General features: G+C 37.7%; 1 protein-coding gene across 1 annotated transcript in view; it reads left to right on the top strand.

Annotated features, from left to right (window-relative positions):
- The window catches only part of SPEF2 (sperm flagellar 2), a 170632-nt gene that overhangs the window by 12251 nt on the left and 135591 nt on the right, over positions 1 to 22790 (top strand). Inside the window, exons 3-6 of the mRNA XM_060146018.1 lie at positions 6789 to 7041; positions 10808 to 10948; positions 12673 to 12737; positions 17350 to 17536. Of these exons, the coding sequence (XP_060002001.1) occupies positions 6789 to 7041; positions 10808 to 10948; positions 12673 to 12737; positions 17350 to 17536 (646 nt within the window). The remainder of the gene's footprint in view (positions 1 to 6788; positions 7042 to 10807; positions 10949 to 12672; positions 12738 to 17349; positions 17537 to 22790) is intronic.

The following is a 22790-nucleotide window of genomic DNA, read 5'->3' on the forward strand; positions in this document are numbered from 1 at the left end:
TTTTGAAATTCTGTTCATTTTTCTTCATTCTTTTTCCTTTCTGTTTCTCCTATAAATAATTTCAGTTGATCTATCTATGAGTGTACCAATTCTTTCTTCTGACAACTCAAATCTCCTGTTGAGCTATTCTAGTGAATTTTTACATTTCAGTTATTGTACTTTTCAACCTTAGAATTCCACTTGGTTCTTATTTTTATAATTTTGATTTCCTTATTGATATTCTATTTTTGTTGAGATGTTCTCATACTTTCTTTTTTAATGGTTAAAAAATGAATTGTTTTAGTTGTTTTAACATTTATAATAGCTGACTTAAGGTCTTTGTCTAATAAGTTCAGCATCTGGGCTTCCTCAGAGAGTTTCTATTGAGCTTTGTTCCCCCTATATATGGACCATACTTTCCTTTTTCTCTGTGTGTCTCATAATTGTTGAAAATAGACATTTAAAATAATACGAGTTAGCTCAGATTATCCCACCTTCCCATGGTTTGTGGTTGTTGCTGCTGCTTCTTGTTTGTTTAATGACTCTCTTGGACTAATTTTGGAAAGTCTGTATTCCTTGTTGTGTACAGCAGCTGAAGACTCTCCTTGGTTAGCTTAGTGAATAGAGCAAATGAACAGAGCTCAGCAAATGAACAGAGATATTTTAAAATATCTTAAACTGATAAATCTTTCCTGACTGAGAGACTGTGAGTCTGTTGAGGTGTCTCCAATGCTTTCACAGTTTACAACCCTGCCTTAGCCTTTACTTCCTGCTTGTACAGGACCTCAAGATCAGCCAGAGGTGAGAGATTTGGGCCTCCTTCTGTCTTTACTGCTTATCCAAACATTCCTACACATGCATGTGGCCCTCTAGATCTCCAGGAATATGTCAGAGCTTTTCAAAGTGCCCAATGGATATTTTATTCTTATATCTTCCTTTTAAGTTTTTGAGTAGACTCTTATTTGCTCCAGTGGTATCACTGCCTTAGGTAGCTGTGATCTTAAACAATTGCCACTGATTGTTTTTCACTAATACCCTAGGAATAAGTCTTCTTTCAGTGATTGAGCTCTAAAAAATATCAAATAATGACAATGTCCTGAGGATAGGACTTTTTGAGAAGGTTGAAACCTGTTTGTCCTCTCTGATGGCTGCTAGGCTGCTGGTTTTTACAGCTCCTATTGTTGCAAGGCTACTGTAGAGCTGGGGAGAAGGGAATGTGAATAGTGCAAGTTAAAATGATCAAAAGCTCTCTGTTTTAACTAAGATTAAGTTTTTTTCTTAAATAAATGTTTCTTAGATTGTTACAAGCCTTTGGATAATTTCTGGAGTTATGAAAAAGTTGATTTTCATAATTTTTGTCAGTTTTATTATTGCCTTTATGGAGGAATGGATTTTTGGAGGTCCTTGCTCTACCATTCCTGACATCCTGCTCCATCTCCATGTTTTAACCTGATATTTCCCACTCAAGTATTTCTTAGTTTTTGGTTGCTTGGAATAGTAGGCTTCCATCGAGCAGTACCTATGTTGCAAGACTTTAAGGCAAAAGAATCTGGTACCTCCATTCTAGAGGTGAGTCATTCTTTCACAATCCAGATTATGCTAGTTGTACAGGTAATAATAGTATAATACAAGAGGAGCCATGGATTGGAAATACATTTTCATGCCAAATAAGCCTCTGTTGCTAATCCCAGACAATTTCTTAAGCTTATAGGGTACTGGGTAACATTCTAATACATACCCTACACCCCATGTCTCACATCTCTTCCTCAAGGGCAAGGGGTACATGGTCCTTCACAGCTTAGCCCCGACTGCCTCCTCTGCCTGAGCTCCTAGCCCTGTGCCCACTCTGCTTCTACCTTAATTTCCTCCCCTCCAATGGAAGCCAGGATCAGCCTGTAAGGTATAAGATTTCCAGGGTAGCTAAGTCAGTGTCTATGCCCTTCTTTTCTCCTTTTGCTTTCTCACAAGTTCTCATATGACCAGATTGATTTGTGATGGTCTGCATGTAACCAGGTTTCCAATCCTTTTTTATTGTTGTTGCTTATTATCCCCTTATGAAAGTTACAAAGTTATCTTGTACATTTACTTATTATAACACTGGTCACTTTGTTGTCAGTTTCTTTTTTTGTGTCTCTTTCATGTTGCACATTGTACATTCAAGTGCCTTAAAGTTATGGGTATGAGTTATTTTTCTTTGCATCCCCAGGGCCATCACAGGCCTGGCACATGTTTAGCTTTCTGTAAATGTGTTTTGAATTAATGAATGGCTGCATATCCTGATAAATCCTGCATTTAGACACCTTGTTTGAACTTCTCCGTAGGCAGATAGAGCTCTACACCCACATTTTTAAGTGTGGTTTCCCCATCAGCTTAAGAAACTTTAGATATTCCAGTTTCTGTTTCTCAAGGCCTGTCTTACAAAATGCTTCCCTGTGTGGCCCTCATCCACCTTTCCAGCCGCATTTTCCACCGGTCTGGAGCCCTAACATAAACTGCTTTGGTCCACAAACATGTCATGTGCTTTTGTTATGCCTTGCAATTTTGCATATTAACATTCGTCCTTCACTTCCACCATGAGAAACTTTTATTCATCCTTAAGATCCAGCTAAAAATCCACCCCTTCTCTAAACTGTGTTTGGTCCCCTAGCAGATTTAATTTTCTTTTCCTCTTTGTTTTTTTCTCTTTGTTTTAATAACACTTTGGATGTCCCTTTTTTTTTATTACATTAAGTTATAATTATTTATTTATATGTCAGTTCTTATCAGAGTTACTGCCACGTGAAGGAGCCCAAATAATGTTTGATAATGAATATATGAATGTTTACTCCTTAACTAGATTGCAAAGTTGCTCAAAGTTGCATAGTATGTTTATTCTCTGTGCTCCAGGCATTGTCCCTGGACCATAGCAGGCACACAATAATGTTTCTCTATTAAATAAATGAATGATTTCAGAAAGCATATCTGGTTCGGTACAGAAAACTTAAAGAACCATACTGATCAGATCATGCGTGCAGTATTTCACGTGTACTAAGTTGGCTCTTGTTAGCCAGGCCATGGAAGGCCTTTGTGTGAAATGGAGATAGGGACCCATATGGATGGAGGTAACTGTGAAGACACAGGTCTTAGTGAGCAGAAAGACCTCTGTGCAAAGAAAAAGAAGCCCCTTTTTGGATAAAACAACCTCATGGCAGGTATTGCCCCACCCCTGCACAGGAGTGTGCCCTGAGTATTATCATGTGTAGCAGTCCTGCCTTTTACTCACTGAAAAGTACTCACTTTCTGTTCCACTGAGTCATTACCGTTCTTAACATGGGGAGAGGGACCTACTTGTCCTGACAACCAAATACTATCCATCTTTAGTTCCTGGAACAACCCCCATTTTTTCCAGGGCACATGGTATTTTAAAGAAGGCAAGAATTAGTAAATCTGTGGATATGACCTTTGTAATAGTGTATTTAGTGGGGAAAAGGACCCTTCTTTGTAAAGCCTGTGTTTTAGACAGCTAGCTAGTGCCAGAGCTCATGATTTGGGGATTTTTGTGTAATATTTTCTAGGGTCTTTAGTCTAAAATGTTAACAGTAAACTAAATCTATGTTGCTAATAATTAGAAGTTATTTGCTTTGGGAATTATTTAATCCTAAGAATAACTCATCTAACTCTGAAAGAATTCTGTTTTGGGATATCTTTAGTCCATCTCAGAGGGTGAAAAATGAGCAGATTAGTTAAAAGAATAAAAAGTAAAGGAACATGGATATCCCTTGGGAGGGCAGCTTCTAATTACCTTGTGAGATGTATTCCATCACCAGGTGGCAAGGAGGAGAGGAGATTGATAATCCCTTGGCAAATAAGGACTGCAAGTAGAGAGGGAGAAGACTTTTCCCAGAATACATTCCTTATCCCCTCGGGTGTCATCATTTACATCATATGCTATGTCTTCAGAGCAAAGATGTCCCAGTGGATTCTCTGGGTTCAAAACCAGCTGTTGATTATCATGTTATACTGATTGAGCATATACTGTAACAAGAGTGGACTCCACCAATTTACACACCAGTTATATTCCCAAAATTTTGGTTGGAAATTTAGAGTATATATTAAAAGCTTCCAGAGGGAAATACTATTACACCTGGACACTTCAGCCAGACCGTAAAAGCCATTTTAAAGCCTACTGTGTCACTGAACCCTAGTGTTAGCAGGCTACACTGCATTCTGGGGGTTGTGTAATACAAGAAAGAGGAGGGGAAGTGTTCTTCACTTTTATTGGGTACAGGGCTAAATTTTGATAAAATTTGGAAATGAATAGTGTTTGATTTTGGATTCTCCCTCCCGAATTATGGTGCCTCTAACCTCTGAAGCCCAAGGTTATGACCCAGGCAAAATCTCTGAAAAGTGGCTCTCAGGCCATATCTTTCCAAGTAAGTGTAGTGGACAAGGCATACAGGACTCCTAGGATAGGAAGGACATGAAATGATGAACTGAGATGGAAGATCAAAAGGGGATGCCAGGTGCCCATCCAAGGAATGTGAACACAGGTCTTTGATTTGACCATCCTCTGTCACAATAAGACTCTTCAAAACATGGTCTGCTGTACCCTAATCATTTTAGTCCTGTGTGTGTGTTTGTTATCTCAAACTGTAAGGTCATTTGTGGGGGAACAAATTGCAAAACTGGACATGACATGAGAAGACCTAAAAAAATGTTTTACCCTTTTTGTTGATAAGATTACCTTGTAGCATTCCTTATCTCTTCTTATCCCCTCTTCTTATCCCCTCTAAGATCTGTTTCTCTTTATCAATTTAAAATATTTCATTCAAAGTTTGGTTGATGTGGTATGCCACACAAAATATACTTAACCAAATAGAGGAAATAGGAAATACGATAAGTTATACCACAGAACTGGAAAAGGAATTCACTGCCTTGTGTCACTACATTTGTTGACATTGGCCTTTCCATGATACTGGCTCCTTATTTATATTTATAAATCATTCCTATATTTCCCCAGATCCACCTCCTTGGCAGCTGACAGGCACTTTTAGACTAGATTTTAGGAGGTTCACAAATACCAGCAAATTGTATACACATTTTGTGTATCTGCATGAATGTGTGTTTTCTTTCCTGTGGAAAAGGTTTCATAGCTCTCATCAGATTTCCAAAGGATGGTATATGTGATTTTAAAAAAAAGGTTTAGAACCACTGCTTGAGAGCTATCTCTTGAGAAATAATATACTAGGAACAGTATATAAAGTTTAAGAAGTGCTAATTGGGCTTCCCTGGTGGCTCAGTGGTTAAGAATCCGCTTGCCAGGGCAGGGGACACAGGTTCGATCCCTGGTCCGGGAGGATCCCACATGCCGCAGAGCAACTAAGCCCGTGCGCCATAACTACTGAGCCTGTGCTCCAGAGTACACGAGCCACAACTAATGAGCCCACATGCAACAACTACTGAAGCTTGCATGCCTAGAGCCTGTGCTCCACAGCAAGAGAAGCCCACGCACCACAATGAAGAGTAGCCCCCACTCACTGCAACTAGAGAAAGCCTGCACGCAACAACGAAGACCCAATGCAGCCAAAAATAAATTAATTAATTAAATAAATTTTAAAAAGAAGTGCTAAGTGATCTCTTTCAGCTTCTAAACATTCAGTTGAGGTCATTAAAAGTCATTGTATCTTCCCCAAATAATATTATAGTCCAAAATGAAGTTATTGAGTGAGTAACCCTATAATATTAGAAATTCTACCAACTCCCTCTGTTCTAAAGTATCATCTTTTTTCAGGGAGAGGATGTGACTTTGACTTATATTTAAGTATATTCAGTGTATTTTTTCCATCAAAGAATGTCACTGAGATTTTGGAAGTTAAAGTAAGGAGAAAATAGACCAATGGTTAAAATTGACATTTGCATTCAGTTGGATCACAGAGAGGCACAAAAGTTGAAAATGCATCTAACATCTTTTGCTTTCTTTCTGCCACTGGATTCACAGGCTTATTGACAGCCCTAGGTCATTTGAGACCTCTATTACAACAGTTACATCAATGTATCACTACTTGTTATTCATCTGTTTTCTCACTATGAACTCCTAAAGGGCAGGGTGTCTTATCTTTGTAAGACTTTAATAAATTTATAAAAATTTATTAAATTAAACAAATTATTGGTATAGTTGAGAGAGTAAATTAATAAATGAATTAATGAATTTCTTCTAAAATGTGAGCCTAATTTGATGATAGGTGATTCAATAATACATATATTGTAGAAAGTCTTTAGCGATTCTTGAAGAAGTAATATGAAGTGTACAGTGAAGATTACATAACTAATTTAGTTGTATAGCTAATGTTATTTAATTAAATATTTCTGATAATGCCTGAGGGGATTACTGTGAAAGTTGTCACTGCAACTGAAAATAAGATTATTTTCAGGTTCTAGTAATGACATCAGTTGAAGAAATGGACATTTAAATTGCAATTTTGTCTTCTGAGTAAAATATTTTTCAAAACAATAGTTAAGATTTTCCATTTAGAAGAAGAAATTTAGTTATGTTTTTGTACTGACTTCTTGCAGAAATTCTAGCATCTATTTAAGTAGAAGAGTATATGAAATTAATGGGTTTTAGTTTAGCCATTCAAGAGAAATAAATGCATGGAGTTAAGACAATACACAAAATCTCAATGTATCTACGTGATTAAGTGGTTTTAGAGAGGATTGATATATTTAAAAGAACATGGGATAATTCATAATATGGGATCATGGTAATACCTCTGATATTTGTTGTTTGCTTTATTTCAGTGTCTAATTATGTAAAATATTTTAATGCCTAGGATTTCAAGTGCCAAACTTAATAATTTTTCTCGCTTGGAGCCCACACTTCACCTTCTGGGTGTGCAGTTTGATCAGAACGTGGCCCACGATATCATCACAGAAAAGCCTGGGGCAGCCACAAAACTCTTATATCAATTGTACATTGCTCTCCAGAGAAAAAAGAAAAGTGTGCTGACTGGAGTGGAAATGCAAACCATGCAACCCCTGACAAATACAAAAGTTCAAAACATGAAAAGCGAGACTTTTCGAGATGTAAGTACATAAAGAAACATTATAAACATATCACAATATAAAGCTTGGTAAAGGGACACAGCAGTGATGTTGCATTCTCAAAGAAGCCCCATCAGGCATATATGTCCCTGATGTATGTTATTGGCCATATTTGGGTTTTTATTTTATATTAATATTTTCAATTCATTTATCCATTTTTGATGCCTCTCTCCATCCTATCCACCAGTTGCGAATAACTTATCAACTGTTTGCTCCTAATTCCCAGTGCTTTTTGTGCCTGCTCCTCTCTTTTCCATTTCTACCCCTATCCTATCTGCTCAGACCTCCTGCTGAGCTACTGCAGTAACCTACTAATGCGACTTCCGATCTTCAGGCTTCCTACTGGAGGTTAATCAACCGCTAGGTGAATCTGCCCTCAGTTCCACTTCTGTTGGTTTCTTCTGCACAGAAACCTTGCTAATTTACAAATAATCTTGTCACCAAATTAGACTAGCATCCAAGTTCTTTCACTAAAGAGTCTCATTCTGTCTTTCTAACTTCATTTCTTCATAAACCTCAGCATAAAGTCTTTCTTCTGCATTGATTGGCAGCCTGTCCGTGAATAGGACTTGTATATTTCTGCTCTTCCCTCTCTACCACCCAAGCTCACCCTTCTCCTCTCTCCGCTTCCCCCAAACTTTCCTCCGTCTACTCTGTGCAGCCTTCCCAGTATACATGGACTCTTTCTGCAGAGCTTGCAGGGCACAGGTAATTGTTACTCTTTGGTGTTAACCTCCTGTTGCTGATAGTATTGACTAACTTTCATTATTTATCTGTCATATGGCCTCACAAGATTTTTAGTTCCTCAAGTTCAAGAAATATGCCCAGTACAATGCTTTCAACGTTGCAAATACTCATTGTCTCTTGATTATTTGATACAACTCTTTAGTTGACAAATCTCTGTAGTTCCTTTGCTGTTTCCTTATGATAAGTGAAGGCCATTAACTTTTCCAGGTCTGTAGGATAATGGGGAGTACGGTACTGATGTAATGCACAATAATAAATGAAAATAAGTAAATTTTAAAATTTAATTTATGAAGCAGCAATGACAATAAATGTGGGAGCTAATTCCACTTTTAGATTTGTCTACTCTTGGTGGACATCCTTATGAGTCTGGTAGCAGAATGAACTCAGCACCCCCAGAGAGCTAGAAATTAGATTAGGCTGAAAGTCAATAACTTAGTATCTCATCCTGCTTCCTTCATGTGCAAGCTGGTTAACTTTGGGTTAGTCCCTGGAACAGTCTCAGTTTCACTTTTTCAAACTGTAAAAACAAGGATGTTTATCTCTACCTGCCTGAGAGTTAGGTTTTTTGGTAACTTCAAGAAAAACAATATATAAGAAAATTCTTTGTAAAGTATAAAAGAGTCAGTGTAAACAAGTGCTACAAGTGCTGTAGAGCTGAGTCCAAACAAAAAACCATTGGGTTTAATGTTGGCCACGGTGACTTTCCAAAGTCAATTACCCATTTATTGAACAAAGATCTGTTGGGCTCCTACTTTATGTCAGGCACTCAGAAGTGAGTAGTACAGGAAACCCCCCAATTCTCTTAGAGCTTACATTTTGGGGAGAGAAAAATGTTTCAGCAGAGTGGTATGGATTGCAGTGGAGATGAGGAAGAATGGAGCATAGACTATTCTTTCAAGACACGTGGAGATAAAGGGGAAGAGAGAATAACAGTAGCTGCAGGGGAGAAGCTCAACAGAAGTGTGAGATTGTTTGTTCATTTTATGGACTTGGAGACTGGGACAACTTGGCAGTTGAGAAAAAGAATCAGTGGCAGGTGATGAGTGGTGAGGAGACCCTCTGGGGAAGAAAAGAGGAAGAATGAGTCAATGATTCAGATGAAGGAGGAGATATCTTATGAAAAAAGTAGAGATGCCTTTTTTCTTTGATATAGGTGGAGGAAGATGCAGGTGTCTATTACATATTAATATCAATAATGATGAAAATTTATTGAACATACATAGTGAGATGCCAGGCCCTGTTCCAGGTGCTTTATGTATATTATCTCATTTGACCTTCACAACCATCTTATGAGATAGGTACTTTTAGTATTCCCATTTTACAGATGATGAAACTGAGAGAGATTAGGTAACTTGCTCAACTTCATGAAGCTAGTAGGTAGTAGAGCTAAACCTCAAACCTAGGCACTCTGATTCCACACATTTAACAGCAGGTTATTTGATGGCTCAATGGATATTTCCTGGGCTGGGGGGAAATAGAATTAAGTTGAAGAAAAAGAAAAAAATATATATATATATATGTTGAAGTGGGGTGGTAGGATGTTGAAGGACCTTACATGTTCGTTGCCACTGTGAAGATGGAGGCCAGGACATTTTTAACAGTGAAAAGAGCAGAGGTGTGTGTAAGTGCTTAAAGACAGCTCACAGGGCCTTAACTGATCTTCTGAGTAAGTGTCAGTATCTACTGAGGCAGTTTTAGAAAAGAAGGACCAAGAATGGTTTGAGCAATGGTACCATTTAAAAAAAAATTTTTAGTAAGTCATCAGCTTCTAAGTAGATTACTTTCGAATATAAAAGTTTTAGTTAAATACGTTAGCCATTGCTCTGTGTCCCACTTCACAATCATCACTGAGAGTTCATTTTCTTTTGCTATTGTACCCTCATTGCCGGTGGCCTGGAAGTTTTCATTATTTCTTCACTTTTTACTAGGAAGTGGCTTAAGTAATGGAAAGAATCTAGCTTCTTATATTATCTCTTTTATGTTGAAATTGGTTTTATAAATTACTTTTATGAAAATGTATTTGTAAGGATACAAATACCGTTCATTGAAAATTAAACTCAGGGCAAAAAGTTTATTATAAAAGCATATATCATGCATTTTTATTGTCCTTACATCAATTAAGGGTGTGAGTGATTGGTATGGGACTTGAATTTGCTTTAGCCATCAACAGTAGTAATTCACAGAAATTTTATTCTGAAGGCAAATTTTATGTGTGCTTATAATGACAATATACTCTTTTTTCTCTAATAATGGAATCATCTTGAAATGCTTTCTTCATTTAGAGACATAGAAACCTGATACCACGTCAAACTGATTTCAATCTGATGCAGGTTACACATAGGTTTCAAGAAAAATATAAACACATGAACAAAGATCTTGTCCACATGCATTTTGAGAAACTTGAAAAATTTCAAAAACTCCAGGAAGAACAAAGATCTTTTAAAATCTGAAAGGTTTTATAGAACAATTTTTCCAGAAACTCATTAGTGCATAGCATATTGTTTGCCACTTATGTCTATATTACGCATTGCATAGGCATGAATCCAGCCCGAGCTGCCAGTTCCTGGTACAAGCCTCATGCTCTGCCTGCTCTCACCTTTCTCTCCCTCACTTTTCCCCTTTCTCTGTCTCCACCTTTGCTGATGGTCGCATCTTCCTGCGGCAAAGAACTAGAACTGCCATTCTTTGGAACAGTGGGACAACTTGACCTCTTTTTAAGTTGGCTGGTAGAAATGAATGCTTCAGATGCTTCAGTGATATGGGGGAGGGTTGCTACCCAGAATGAAAATACACACATTTGATCGGCATAATTTGGGGATTCCAAAATTGTGTTTCAATATCATACTTTTCAAAATAAGTTATATTGACTCTTCCATTGGTTAATTGCTGAGTTCCGAAAATTTCAATGGAAAATTTGTGTATCTGTGTACCTGTGAGTGTATAACATTGCATATTATTCTGATGAACTGAATAACTAAACTAATGTGTATGGGATATTTAGCAACGCTTGAGCAGAAGACGACAAAATGAAATAATGGCTAAAATCCAAGCAGCTATCATACAGATTCCTAAACCTGCATCAAATCGTATTCTGAAAGCACTTGACACTCAAAAAACGTTGAAAAAGAAAAAAGAGGCAGAGGTAAGTGATAACCCTTTAATAATGTGTTGTGTTTATCTTAATGAAAGGATGATCTTTCCCTAAAACATATAGAGACTTCCCTGAACTCCCTACTTCCTTTTTGAATTATTTCTGGTATTGTCCCTTCTCATTGAAAACTCCTCCACCATATGCATATCCAATCCATTTTATAGTTATTTGTTCAGAAACAGAGAATGTAGCTTTAGGACAGGGAAGGCAAATTCTAATAAATGACAGAACCTGTGCGGCTCCTGTGTTGTGGATTCTGTGGTTACTAACAAACTATGCCAGAGTGGGTGCTGTTGTAATGGGTCATGATACCCATGGGTACAACAGGGGCCACTCCAAGTACCCATACCATGCGTGTGCCGTTCCTACTATTTGCTTTTCCTCAATACCTCCTCCCCATGCTGCACTGTCTTTCTATGAATCCTAGAAATGTTAAGCAACTTGCTTGCTCTCATCATATTTAAATTTAAGATACTTACACTATTGATATTTTACTAGACCATGCCAGCTGTCAATCATTCCAATAGAATATAATCTCATTATATTTCACAAGGGAACAATACTACATTTTGATACTAATTCCTGCAATCTACACTGTATACTACTATAATGATTGTTAGGGATATTCTCTCCCTTAAGAAAAAAGATTAATAACTACCATTTATTGATCATCTGCTATATGCCAGGTTGTGGGTTGGGCACTTCACATCATCTTTAATTTGTAAATAATTCTCTAAGTAGGGTATTATTTTCCCCATTTTTTAGATAAGGAAAATGAGACTCAGAAAACTGACATGTTTTACTCAAGTACACAATGCTGTTAAAGCAGAGATTGAGATTGGATTTCTAAATCCATTGCATTTTATATTAATTCACATTTTTTTAATATTAAAAAATCCTATAGTTAGATTCTAAAAAGTACTACCCACAGAGGCTTGTTTTCTGACCCCATTTTAGTAAAAGTATTTAATTCTCATGTTTCCCTGAGTTGATTAAAGCTTATTAATAAGGATTTGCGGTAGGCAGAGGATTAGCTAAAATTAATTTTCAGAGGGCAGATTAATAGTGTAAGTAAGGTTGCACAACCTTAAATGTTTAAAACACTCAAGATGATTTTAAAGAAATATTTATGTCGAGGCTTCCCTGGTGGCGCAGTGGTTGGGAGTCCACCTGCCGATGCAGGGGACACGGGTTCGTGGCCCGATCCGGGAAGATCGCACATGCTGCGGAGCGGCTGGGCCCGTGAGCCATGGCCACTGAGCCTGCGCGTCCGGATCCTGTGCTCCGCAACGGGAGAGGTCACAGCAGTGAGAGGCCCGCGTACTGCAAAAAAAAAAAAAAAGAAAGAAAAGAAATATTTATGTCCAAAAAAATGCTTATTCTCATTTAAAAGAATTGTAATTAAGAATGCACGTCCTGACTGTTTGATAATCTTTATTCTCATTAAATGCCCTTTGATGTACTGTCAGAGCTAGACTTGTGAACTGAATGATTCGGGTTAGGCAATTTCCACCTTCTTTTATATATATTTAGCCTAGTCTAAAAGTAACAAATCAGAATAGAAAAATATTCTAGAATGTAGCTTTTCAGATCTTGCTTCCTAATTAGCTTGAATTAGTAACGCATGTCACTTTATACATTTGAATGAATGTGGTAAATGAAAATTTTCAATGTTTTTTTAGAGGTGAAAAACTGATAATGAATTTCCTTTAAAGGATGTGGCCAATGAGATTAAGAAGTTTGAAGCATTAATAAGAAAGGATCTCCAAGCAAAAGAAAGGTGGGATGCAAATTATCTCAGTAATCACAAAACTGCATTCTGTTCTACTCTAACTTTTGAATATTTAGAAATAGTTTACCTGAAATAGCTGTTCCAAAGATATTTTCACCTTGTAGAATCTTCATTAAGAGCGTATATTAAGGAAGATGAATGAGCTAAAATTCAGATTAGTTGTTCATTAACAATTTTTGTAAAATCAAAAGGGAAAGTGGCTATTATGAGATGTGAGGTTAATTTATTTTTCTATGTTATACTTACCCTTGTAGATTCACACATATTTTTTAAACACTCACTAACATTTTTTCAAGTTACTATTAATTTACATTTGTCACAAAAAAGCCATTATTAGACTCTAGTTTGGTTGCTGTCATGTTGCATCCTCAGCATTTAGCACAGGGACCAGCAGTAAAAAGTTGTTGAATGAGTTTGTTGACTGAATGTCACTAAAACAGTTCAATGAGTTCTTTACAGAAAGTGCCTGGTTAATGGGCTTCTTTTTCCTAAAGATAAAGATCTTCTCCCCTTTTGTTTCCTATTGGGGGTCATTGACTCACAGAAAATAATTGATTAGGGACTACACATATAGGAACAGCTTGAATTTCTCTGCATTTTTTTCATGGAAACTATCTAAACTCTTCTCCTTTATGTTTTATAGAATAGGAAATAAATCTCTTAAAGAAGAAAAATATACATGAATTACACACTTCAGTTCCATATTAATATTTTTGAGGAGAGGGAGTAGAGTCAAATGAGGAGGAATAAGAATGAGCTAGAAGGAGAAGTGGTGAGGAAGTCACGGGTGAAAGGAAAGTGAAGCAGAATGAAGAAGGTATACATTAATCGCCTTTCCCCCTTCCCTCTGCAGAAACTCCTGATGTCCTACTCTGAGCCCTCCCCATATTCAGCAGTGCTCACCTCACTCCTAAAATAACCACAGCCCAAGCCTACTCCCCCATGCAGCTGCCGCCTGACCCCCACCACACCCACCCTTGGCCTTGGCCCATGAAACCACTCCACTTCTTCCAACTCTTTCACTCATCTCCCCAGCCACATGTTCCGGAGTGATAAACAGATGGTGTCCACCAGAATGACTATCTTAAAATATTGAAACACTCTGTTGCTTTTCGTGAATGGTATTCTCTGCAGCCCCGCAGCCCACTCCTTTCTTGGGACGCCTCGATTTCCACACAGTTTAGCAACCAGAATCAACACCAAGCGCAGCAGCATCTCCCAATCCCTGTACCAGCATCCATTTTGATTCATTAGTGTCCTTGCCCTGTCTGTGCTTCAATGTTTTAAAGATCCTTCCTGTACAAACATTCACCCTCATCCTCATTGCCTTCCCAAACCAACCTGAACCCTAGGCCTCTCTATCAGTTAGCTTAGAAACCCCAAAACCAGAGTGGGTTAAGTTAGATGGATATTTACTTCTCTCTCCTATAATATTAATAGAAATCAGAAGGTGAGCAGCCCAGGGCATGTGTTGCTGCTCCAAGGGCAATGAGGACTGAGCCTTCCTTTTAGTTCCACCGTCCTGATGTGTGGTTTCTGTCTTCAAAGTCACATTCGCAAATAAGAGATAGCTTCCGAGGCTCCGGCCATTTGGCCCACGTTCCAATATCAGGAAGGAGGAGAGGCAAAAAGTGGACATCCAATCTGAAATCGCTCCTTATACGAGCCTTCCAAGAAGCCCCATATAACATTTCTGCTTATGCCTTATTAGTCAGAATTCAGTCACATGGCCATACCTAGCAGATTGGGAGGCTGGGAATTGTAGACTTTAGCTGGGTAAGTTGTTTTCCTGAATAAAACCGTGGCTCTGTTTTGAGGGAAAAGGGAGGGAAATAGAAGTGTCTATCACAAGTCCTTTCTCTGCAGAAGCCTCCACTTGGTCTTGCCAGAGATTTACCGCTGCGGGCCCATGAGATATGGACATCCTCACTTCTCAGAGCAGCAGGATAGGGCCTGGGGCAGCTAGAGTCCCTGGACCAGTCACCTGTGGCTGTAAGCAGCCCCATCTGTGACTCCAAATCCCTTCCAGTACACTTCACAGAAGACATTTTTTCTGATGGACCCCCAAATAAAAAATGTTGAGAAGTGCTGGTCTAGAGCAAACTTTTAAAGAGAAAAGAGCTATGGTACGATATGGCCATTCTTAATCTCTGTTATTGACCACTGCTTCTTTAGTTCATTCTGAATCCTTAGCTTAGAATCAAGCATGTTCTGGGCTTTTCCAGAAACTTCACACTACTTGATGACAGAGAGCACTAAAATCATCTCTTGGGTTGACCTTAGGAGCAATTTCCACAGCTGCCCCTTTCACAGCCTGCCTTTGAAAGACTTTCCCAGGGATGTCACTTCAAAGTCTATCTTTTCTCTTTTGTGAAAGAATGAAATGATGTCTCAGTGAGAGCAATGCAAGAACAACCACTGCTGCTTTTTCCCCACATGAACCATTTCTTTATTTTTTAAGACAAATAATAAATGCCATCTGCTATTTGTTTCTTTAGCTGAGGCTGTTGGCTGCTGTAATCTGACATTTGGATTCACAGATTTACCTTAGTCTCTGTCTAGCAACTGCTTATATATATACACAAATTTTGCCAAGGTTCCTATCACTAATAATTCATACACGTACAGTTATTAACTCTATGGAGGCCTGGAAAGCAAACAGATATAAAGAAAACACAATTATTTCCCTCAAGAAACCCACATCTCAGTAAAATGAATATTTATTCAAGTAAATATCACATAGCTTTCTTCAGGCCTTAATTGGCGTAAGACAGCAGATGGGTGTATGTATGGATGGTTGGACAGACTGATTGATGAACAAAGGAGAACCAGTATCTTAAGTATATTGTTGGTGACATAAATACAGTGTTGAGAGAGCTATTAACCCATGCTCAACCTGAGGCAACATCTTTTAAACAACACATTTAAGTAAAAATATAGTAAGGATTTTGATGAAGGATCTGAAAAAGTTACGCCACACAATTTTCATAAATACTTAATTGCACTAAATCTTAATAAATAAATACGGTTAAAATTTGTCCTTGATCTTACTGAGGCTTTGTTAGCTACACAGTTTCTGCTCAGTGACTCTCAGTGACAGAATACAATCGAAGGTTGAGCCCCTGCTGATAAAATAACCAGAATTTCAATATGTGATTTTTTAAGTTATATTACACTTGTATAGCGCTTCTTAGCGTATTATTTGAAATTTAGCAGACATTAGCTACATGTCAGGACTATGAGGCACAGGTACACAGGAGAGTAAACTAGGATACTTTTCTTCTGCGCTCAGAGTTCAACTGGAAGCAGCAAATGTACAAATAATGAACTATAATAAAATATCCATACCATAAATATGTGATTATTAAACAGAACTAATTATAATTTAAGAATTTTAATTCAACTATGTAAATGATTTTGATCTTTGATTTAATGAAACTGCATGGCCTCAGATTAAAAACAACACGTGTGATTATTCATTAAACATGAATTAGCTATGCTTTTATAAGAACACTTCTGTCTATATGAGAATTGATGACTGTTTAATCCCTGCCTACCATAATAATGTGTCCTTGTCTTTTGAATAAGATTATAAGTTATATTTTAAACTGAACACATCAATAACTTATGACATTAAGAATAATAATTATTCATAATATTAAAAGTCATTATTTCTTGGCAAGTAACGTTATATCTTATACCATTGTACTGTTGTATTCTTTTTATTTTTTAAAGAGTATGCAGATGAGAATTGATTATTTGATCCTTATGTACACAAAAATGTATCTTTTAATGTTAAAGGCAACTTTTGAATGAATCTATAAATTCTGTACTAAGCCACCATTTGCCTCACTAAATTGAGTGTGTTTGCTTTCTGTTGGTGAGACCACCAACTCTTCCTGATCTGTGAGTTCTGGACATGAGGTAGGACAAGAGCCCCAAGGTAGATCTTCTCACTTGGGTCTCCAGGACTTGGGCAAGAGGCTAGGTCAGACCCGTGGTACAAGTCAACTCTCCACTGCTGAGCTTCTAGTAAGAGCTGGGCTGCTGCCCTAAGGAGTCGGAAAGTTACTGGGAGCTCATAGAGCAACTTGCATTCACATAGGTGAGAGGAGAGTTGTAGTGGACAGAACCATCCATGGAAGTACTCTCAGGGTCCTCACATTAGTGCACCTGGCCAACTCTTGTAGAAGTATGCCTTCCCTGACACTTGGGTTATCAATATTGCCTTACTCTTGACTCCAAGCAGGGGAGGCAGGAGGCCTAGAGCCAGCAGGAAGAAGAGGGAGAGAAATCCAGAATCTCTGGGCACAGTGAAGGTCATGAGAAGTAAAAGAGTAAGTAAGTAGGTGCCAGGCCTAGAAAGAAGGCTATGCTAAGGACCTCACAGATACAGAGCCCAGAAATGGGGTGAGGCAAATGGAATCTGTTGATAACCTGTGGATCTCACACTGAAGTTCTAATATTTGCTTAGATGCTTGTATGAATAAATGAACAGAGCACTCAAGGGAGCCATCTCCAGAGGTCTTCCTCCACAGTCACAGTAGTGGTGTGTGATTGAGTTATTTTTTAAAATTTAAATAAAAACTATTGTCCTTAGTGCATCCAAGACTTCTTTAGATACAACAGGCCAGACAACCGCTGATTTGTTAAACACTTATTCGGATGATGACTACATTAAAAAACTCCAAAAGCGCCTCGAAGAAGATGCTTTTGCACGACAGCAAAGGGAGAAAAGACGGCGGAGACTCTTAATGGACCAGTTAATAGCCCACGAGGCACAAGAGGTAAGATATTTAATTGTTGATTGAATAACAGTGCTGGAAGATTTTACAAAATGTAGTCTTTTATGCACACATATGTGTATCTTATGTATGTATTATGTGCTACTCTGAATCAATGTCACATCCTCACATCATAACAGCAAATAACATTCAGAAAACAAATCTACATAAAACATTTACTAAAGAATCTAAAATCTGGTAATGGTTATACAGCACTGTGAATTTACTTAATTGTACATTGAATTATGCACTTAAAAATGAATTGAAATGGTAAATTTTATGTTACACATATTTTACCACAATAAAAAATACTGACAAAATAGGAATCTAAAATCTATGTCAGCCATGTATATCTATTGTTACATTTAGAGGTAAAAGGAAACTTTTCATCCAGGTTTTATTAGGTATAATTGACAAATAAAAATTGTATATATTTAAGATGTATAATGTGATGTTTTGATATATGAACACATTGTGAAATGATTACCATAATCAAACTAATTAACACACTCATCACCTCACCAAAAAAAAAAATAGTTACCATTTTTGTGTGTGTATTTGGTGAGAATACTTAAGATCTATTTTTATAAGTTCAACTTTTTTTAGATTCCACATTTAAGTGAGATCATGCAGTATTTGTCTTTCTATGTCTGGCTTATTTCATTTAACATAATGTCCTCCAAGTTCAAACATGTTGTCACAACTGACAGGATTTTCTTCTTTTTTAAGGCTGACTGTATTCCATATATACACACACACATATGTGTGTATGTTTATGTCTCACATTTTCTTTATCCATTCATCCATCAATGGACACTTAGGTTGTTTCTATATCATGGCCATTGGGAATAGCGCTGCAGTGAACATGGGGGTGTAAACATCTCTCTGAGATACTGATTTCACTTCCTTTGGATATGTACCGGAAGTAGGATTGCTGGGTCATATGGTAGTTCTATTTCTAATTTTTCAAGTAAACACTATCCAGTTTTCCATAGTGGCTGTACCAATTTACATTCCCACCAACAGTTTACAAGGGTTCCCCTTTCACCACATTCTTGCCAACACTTGTTATCTCTTGCTTTTATTTTATATTTTTTGATAATAGCCATTCTAACAGATATGAGGTGATATCTTATTCGGTTTTGATTTGCATTTCTCTGATGATTAGTAACGTTGATCATCTTTTCAAATACCTGTTGGCCATTTGTTTGTCTTCTTTTGGGAAATGTCTGTTCAGGTCCTTTGACCATTTTTTAAATTGGGTTATTTGGTGTTTGGCTATTGAGTTATTTGAATTCCTTACATATTTTGGATATTAACCAAAATGTATGTTTCACAAGTAGTAATTTCCCCCATTTTGTAGGTTGCCTCTTCACTCTTCCAATTGTCTCCTTTCCTGTGCAGAATTTTTAGCTAGATCAAATCCCACTTGTCTATTTTTACTTTTGTTGCCTGTACTTTTGGGGTCATGTTAAAAAAATAATTAAAAAATAATTGTTAAACTAATAATTTAAAAAAATAATTGCCTAAACTAGTGTCAAGAAATGTTTTTCCCTATATTTGCTTCTAGTAGTTTTATAGTTTTAGGTCTTATGTGTAAGTCTCTAATCCATTTTGAATTGATTTTTATATATGGTGTGAGATAAGGGTACAGTATCATTCTCCTGCATGTGGATATCCAGTTTTCCCAGCACCATTTGTTGTAGAGACTGTCCTTTCCCCATTGTACAGCCTTGGCACCCTTATTGAAGATCAATTGACTGTACATATGTAGATTTATTTCTGGGCTCTTTCTTCTCTTTCACTGGTCTATATGTCTGTTTTTATATCAGTACCATACTGTTTTGAATACTTCATCTCTGTAATATATTTTGAAATCAGGAAGTGTGATGCCTACAGTTCTGTTCTTCTTACTCAAGATTGCTTTGGCTGTTTGGAGTCTTTTGTGGCTCCATATGAATTTTAGTATTGTTTTTCTATTTCTGTAAAAAATGCCATTGGAATTTTGATAGGAATTGCATTGACTCTGTAGATCACTTTAGGTATTATGGACATTTTAACGTTATTAGTTCTTCCAATCCGGAACATGGGCTATCTTTTCCATTTATTTGTGTCTTCTTCAATTCCTTTAAGTAATGTTTGATAGTTTTCAGTGTGGCTCTTTTGCCTCCTTGGTTGAATTTATTCTTAAATATTTTATTATTTTTGATGCTATTGTAAATGGGATTGTTTTCTTAATTTCATTTCAGATAGTTCATTGTTAGTGTGTAGGAATGCAAATGATTTTTATATGTTTATTTTGTATACTGAAACTACTGAATTTGTTTTTTGGTTCTAACATTTTTTTTTAGTCAGTCTTTAGAGTTTTCTATATGTAAGATCATGTCATCTGCAAACAGAGACGTTTTACCTCTTCCTTTCTGATTTGGATGCCTTTTCTTTTTCTTTCTTGCCAGTTTCCCTGGTTAGGACTTCCAGTACCAATAGAAGTGGTGAGAGTGGGCATACTTGTCTTATTTTTGATCTTAGAGGAATGGTGAAAATCTAAAAGCTTTTAGCATCATACCTTTAGGTATGATGTTAACTGTGAGCTTATCATATATGACCTTTATTATGTTGAGTTACATTCCTTCTATACCTAATTTGTTGAGAATTTTTATCATGGAAGGATACTGAATTGTTTCAAATGTTTTTTCTGTATCAGTTGATATTATCAAAAAGGGAACTTTTAAATGAAAACATGGAAAATTAGTTAGTCCTCTCAGTTTGATCTACTCCAGTGGTTCTCAAAGTGTAGTTCTTGGACCAACAACATGAGCATAAGCAGGAAACTTTTAGGAATGTGAATAATTAGGTCCCGTCATCCATGTTAACAAGCCCGCTAGGTAATTTGATGCAGCTATAGATTGAGAATCACTGATCAGCTCTTATGTTGAACATATATTTACTGAACCTCCTCTGTGCTCTGGGCACTTGTCCTAGTCCCAGGATACAACCATGAACAAGAATAATGGGAAATCTTCTCTCACAGACCTTGCTGTTTGGGAGAGGATCTGTAAACAAGCAACTACATTGGAGTGTGGAGGTGCCATGAGGGTGATGGGAGGGACAGGTGACACATGGGAGGGAAGTCCAGCCCTGGCCTGGTTCAGAGATGATTTCTGGAGGGGGATAGCACAGAAGCATGAGGAAGGGTCAGAGTTAGCTAATTGAAGGTGGGGGTGATTTTAGGGGGTGGGGATGAGGGTTAGTTTCCAGCAGAAGCCAAAATGGTGGAAGGCAAACTGTGTCTCCAGAGAGAATATCGTATGGAAAGGCTCAGGGCTTTCAGCAAACTAAATGTCATCAGGCAGGAGTCACCAGAAGTCAAATCATAATGGGCCTTGTAAGATATAAAGAGGCAAATAGGAGATTTTATCCTGAGTGCAAAGGGGAACAAGAGTGACAAGGCTAGATTTGCCTTGTAGAAAGATCGCTCTGGCTTTAGTTTTAAGAATAGATTACAGGAGGGCTAACCATGTTATAGCTGTTGCTGTAATCCAGGTAAGAAACTATCCCCATTTAAATTTAGGGGAGTGGCAGTAGAGATGGAGAGAAGTGGCTTCAGGAGCTATTTTAGAAGTAAAATCAATGGGACTTACTGATTCATTAGACATGGGGGAGTGAAAACGTGGGATGAGGGGCTCAGTGTCTGGCTTGGGCAGCTGAGTGGATGGAGGAGTCATTTGCTGTGATACAGAAGATGGTAAGAGGAACGCACTTGGGGAGGAAGGTGATTTGAGTTGTTAAAGTAAATAGGACAAATCTGTCTGAAATGTGAAAGACCATTTGAAGATACTTCTTTTATTCACCTGACTACATCTGGTCTGCTCAGTGGTTCTGTTAACTGAAGGGAGATCCAAGCTTCATGTAAGTATGAAGAAGTGAAACTGTTTATCCATGCGGTCACTCCTTTCCTAGTGAAAAATTCAGAGAATAACTCTGCCATCTCTTTGTGCTAAAAGGTTATTTCTTACTTCAGATTCACATATATTTTTACTCAGTCAGCTTGATAGTCACTCTTTTAATTAAAAGAATTACAAATCATGAAAATTAGATGATTAAAAAGTAGATTTTAGAATAACTACCTATTTCAAGTTTCATTAACTAGCAATGGGATTTTGAACACACTTTCGTTTATTTTACAAAACAGTTGTGTGTTGGCTGCTAGGTTTTTTCTTTCTATTTTTCTGCTTATAATCCATAATTGATATTTACCTAGAAAGTGGGGTGAATGAATTCTTTCTAGCTTTCCTCACTTTCAATCAGATGCTCTTAGCATTGATTTTTTAAGGCTCTAGCTGGAGATCTGTTCAGGGATCCAGCAACCTAAGAGACATTGGAGGAAGTCAGTGCTCCAACTAATGATATTTCCACCAAGGGAGCTCATCTCTGTGCTGCTTCTTCTCTGTGTTTGGGGAAGCTGTTACATCTAGAACCAGGCTGGGTCATGCAGCAAGGGACCTCCGCTCCCACTGCTTCCTTCCCATCAAGTGTCCCCACCTCCCTGTGCCGCTGACCCAAGTGCCTCTGCTCCACAGTGGTGGAATGTGCACCATGGTCTGCCTTCCCGTTCATCCTCCTCTCCTCCAAAGCGAAAATGGTACTTGTCAGGGTTAACATTTCCTCTGCTTCCCTCAAGTATCTGCTGCTTTTCGGGAGTGTGACATGAATCTTGTGTCAGCCCTGGATACTTTGATTTGGCTCCATTTGCAGTGAATCTATCAGAAATGCCTCATAACATCTTCTCTAACCTCCAAGTCGTTGCAATCTCCCCCTGGAGTTTACAGACCCTTGTTTTAGTTGGGCTTATAAAGAGAGAGCCAGAGATCTGTGCTCAGGTTGCTATCTTGCCTAGTTATCCATAAAGAAATGTCATTATGTGAATGAAATGATGAGACTTAAGGTTAGAAGGATCACTTTAACTTTTTTAGAGGATAGATTCTGGAGAGGGATGGGGGGGAAGGCAAGGTATGGGGAGGGGCTGATGTCCACTATGGGGTGTCAATGGGCAGTGTCAATAGGTACCAAATGGAGAAGACAGTGATTTAAAACCATACATAGGAGGCAAAATAGACTACTTCTTCAAGAATTGTATTAGGGTGACAAGAGGAATGGACTTAGGATGACCCTAACATTTTAGGTCACCAAGTCATAGGTTAATAGTGTCATCAATGGAGACGGGGAAATACTGGGGGAGGACCAGGTCTAAAGGGGA

Source organism: Lagenorhynchus albirostris, chromosome 3, assembly GCF_949774975.1.
Source record: "Lagenorhynchus albirostris chromosome 3, mLagAlb1.1, whole genome shotgun sequence".
Taxonomy (NCBI): Eukaryota; Metazoa; Chordata; class Mammalia; order Artiodactyla; family Delphinidae; genus Lagenorhynchus; species Lagenorhynchus albirostris.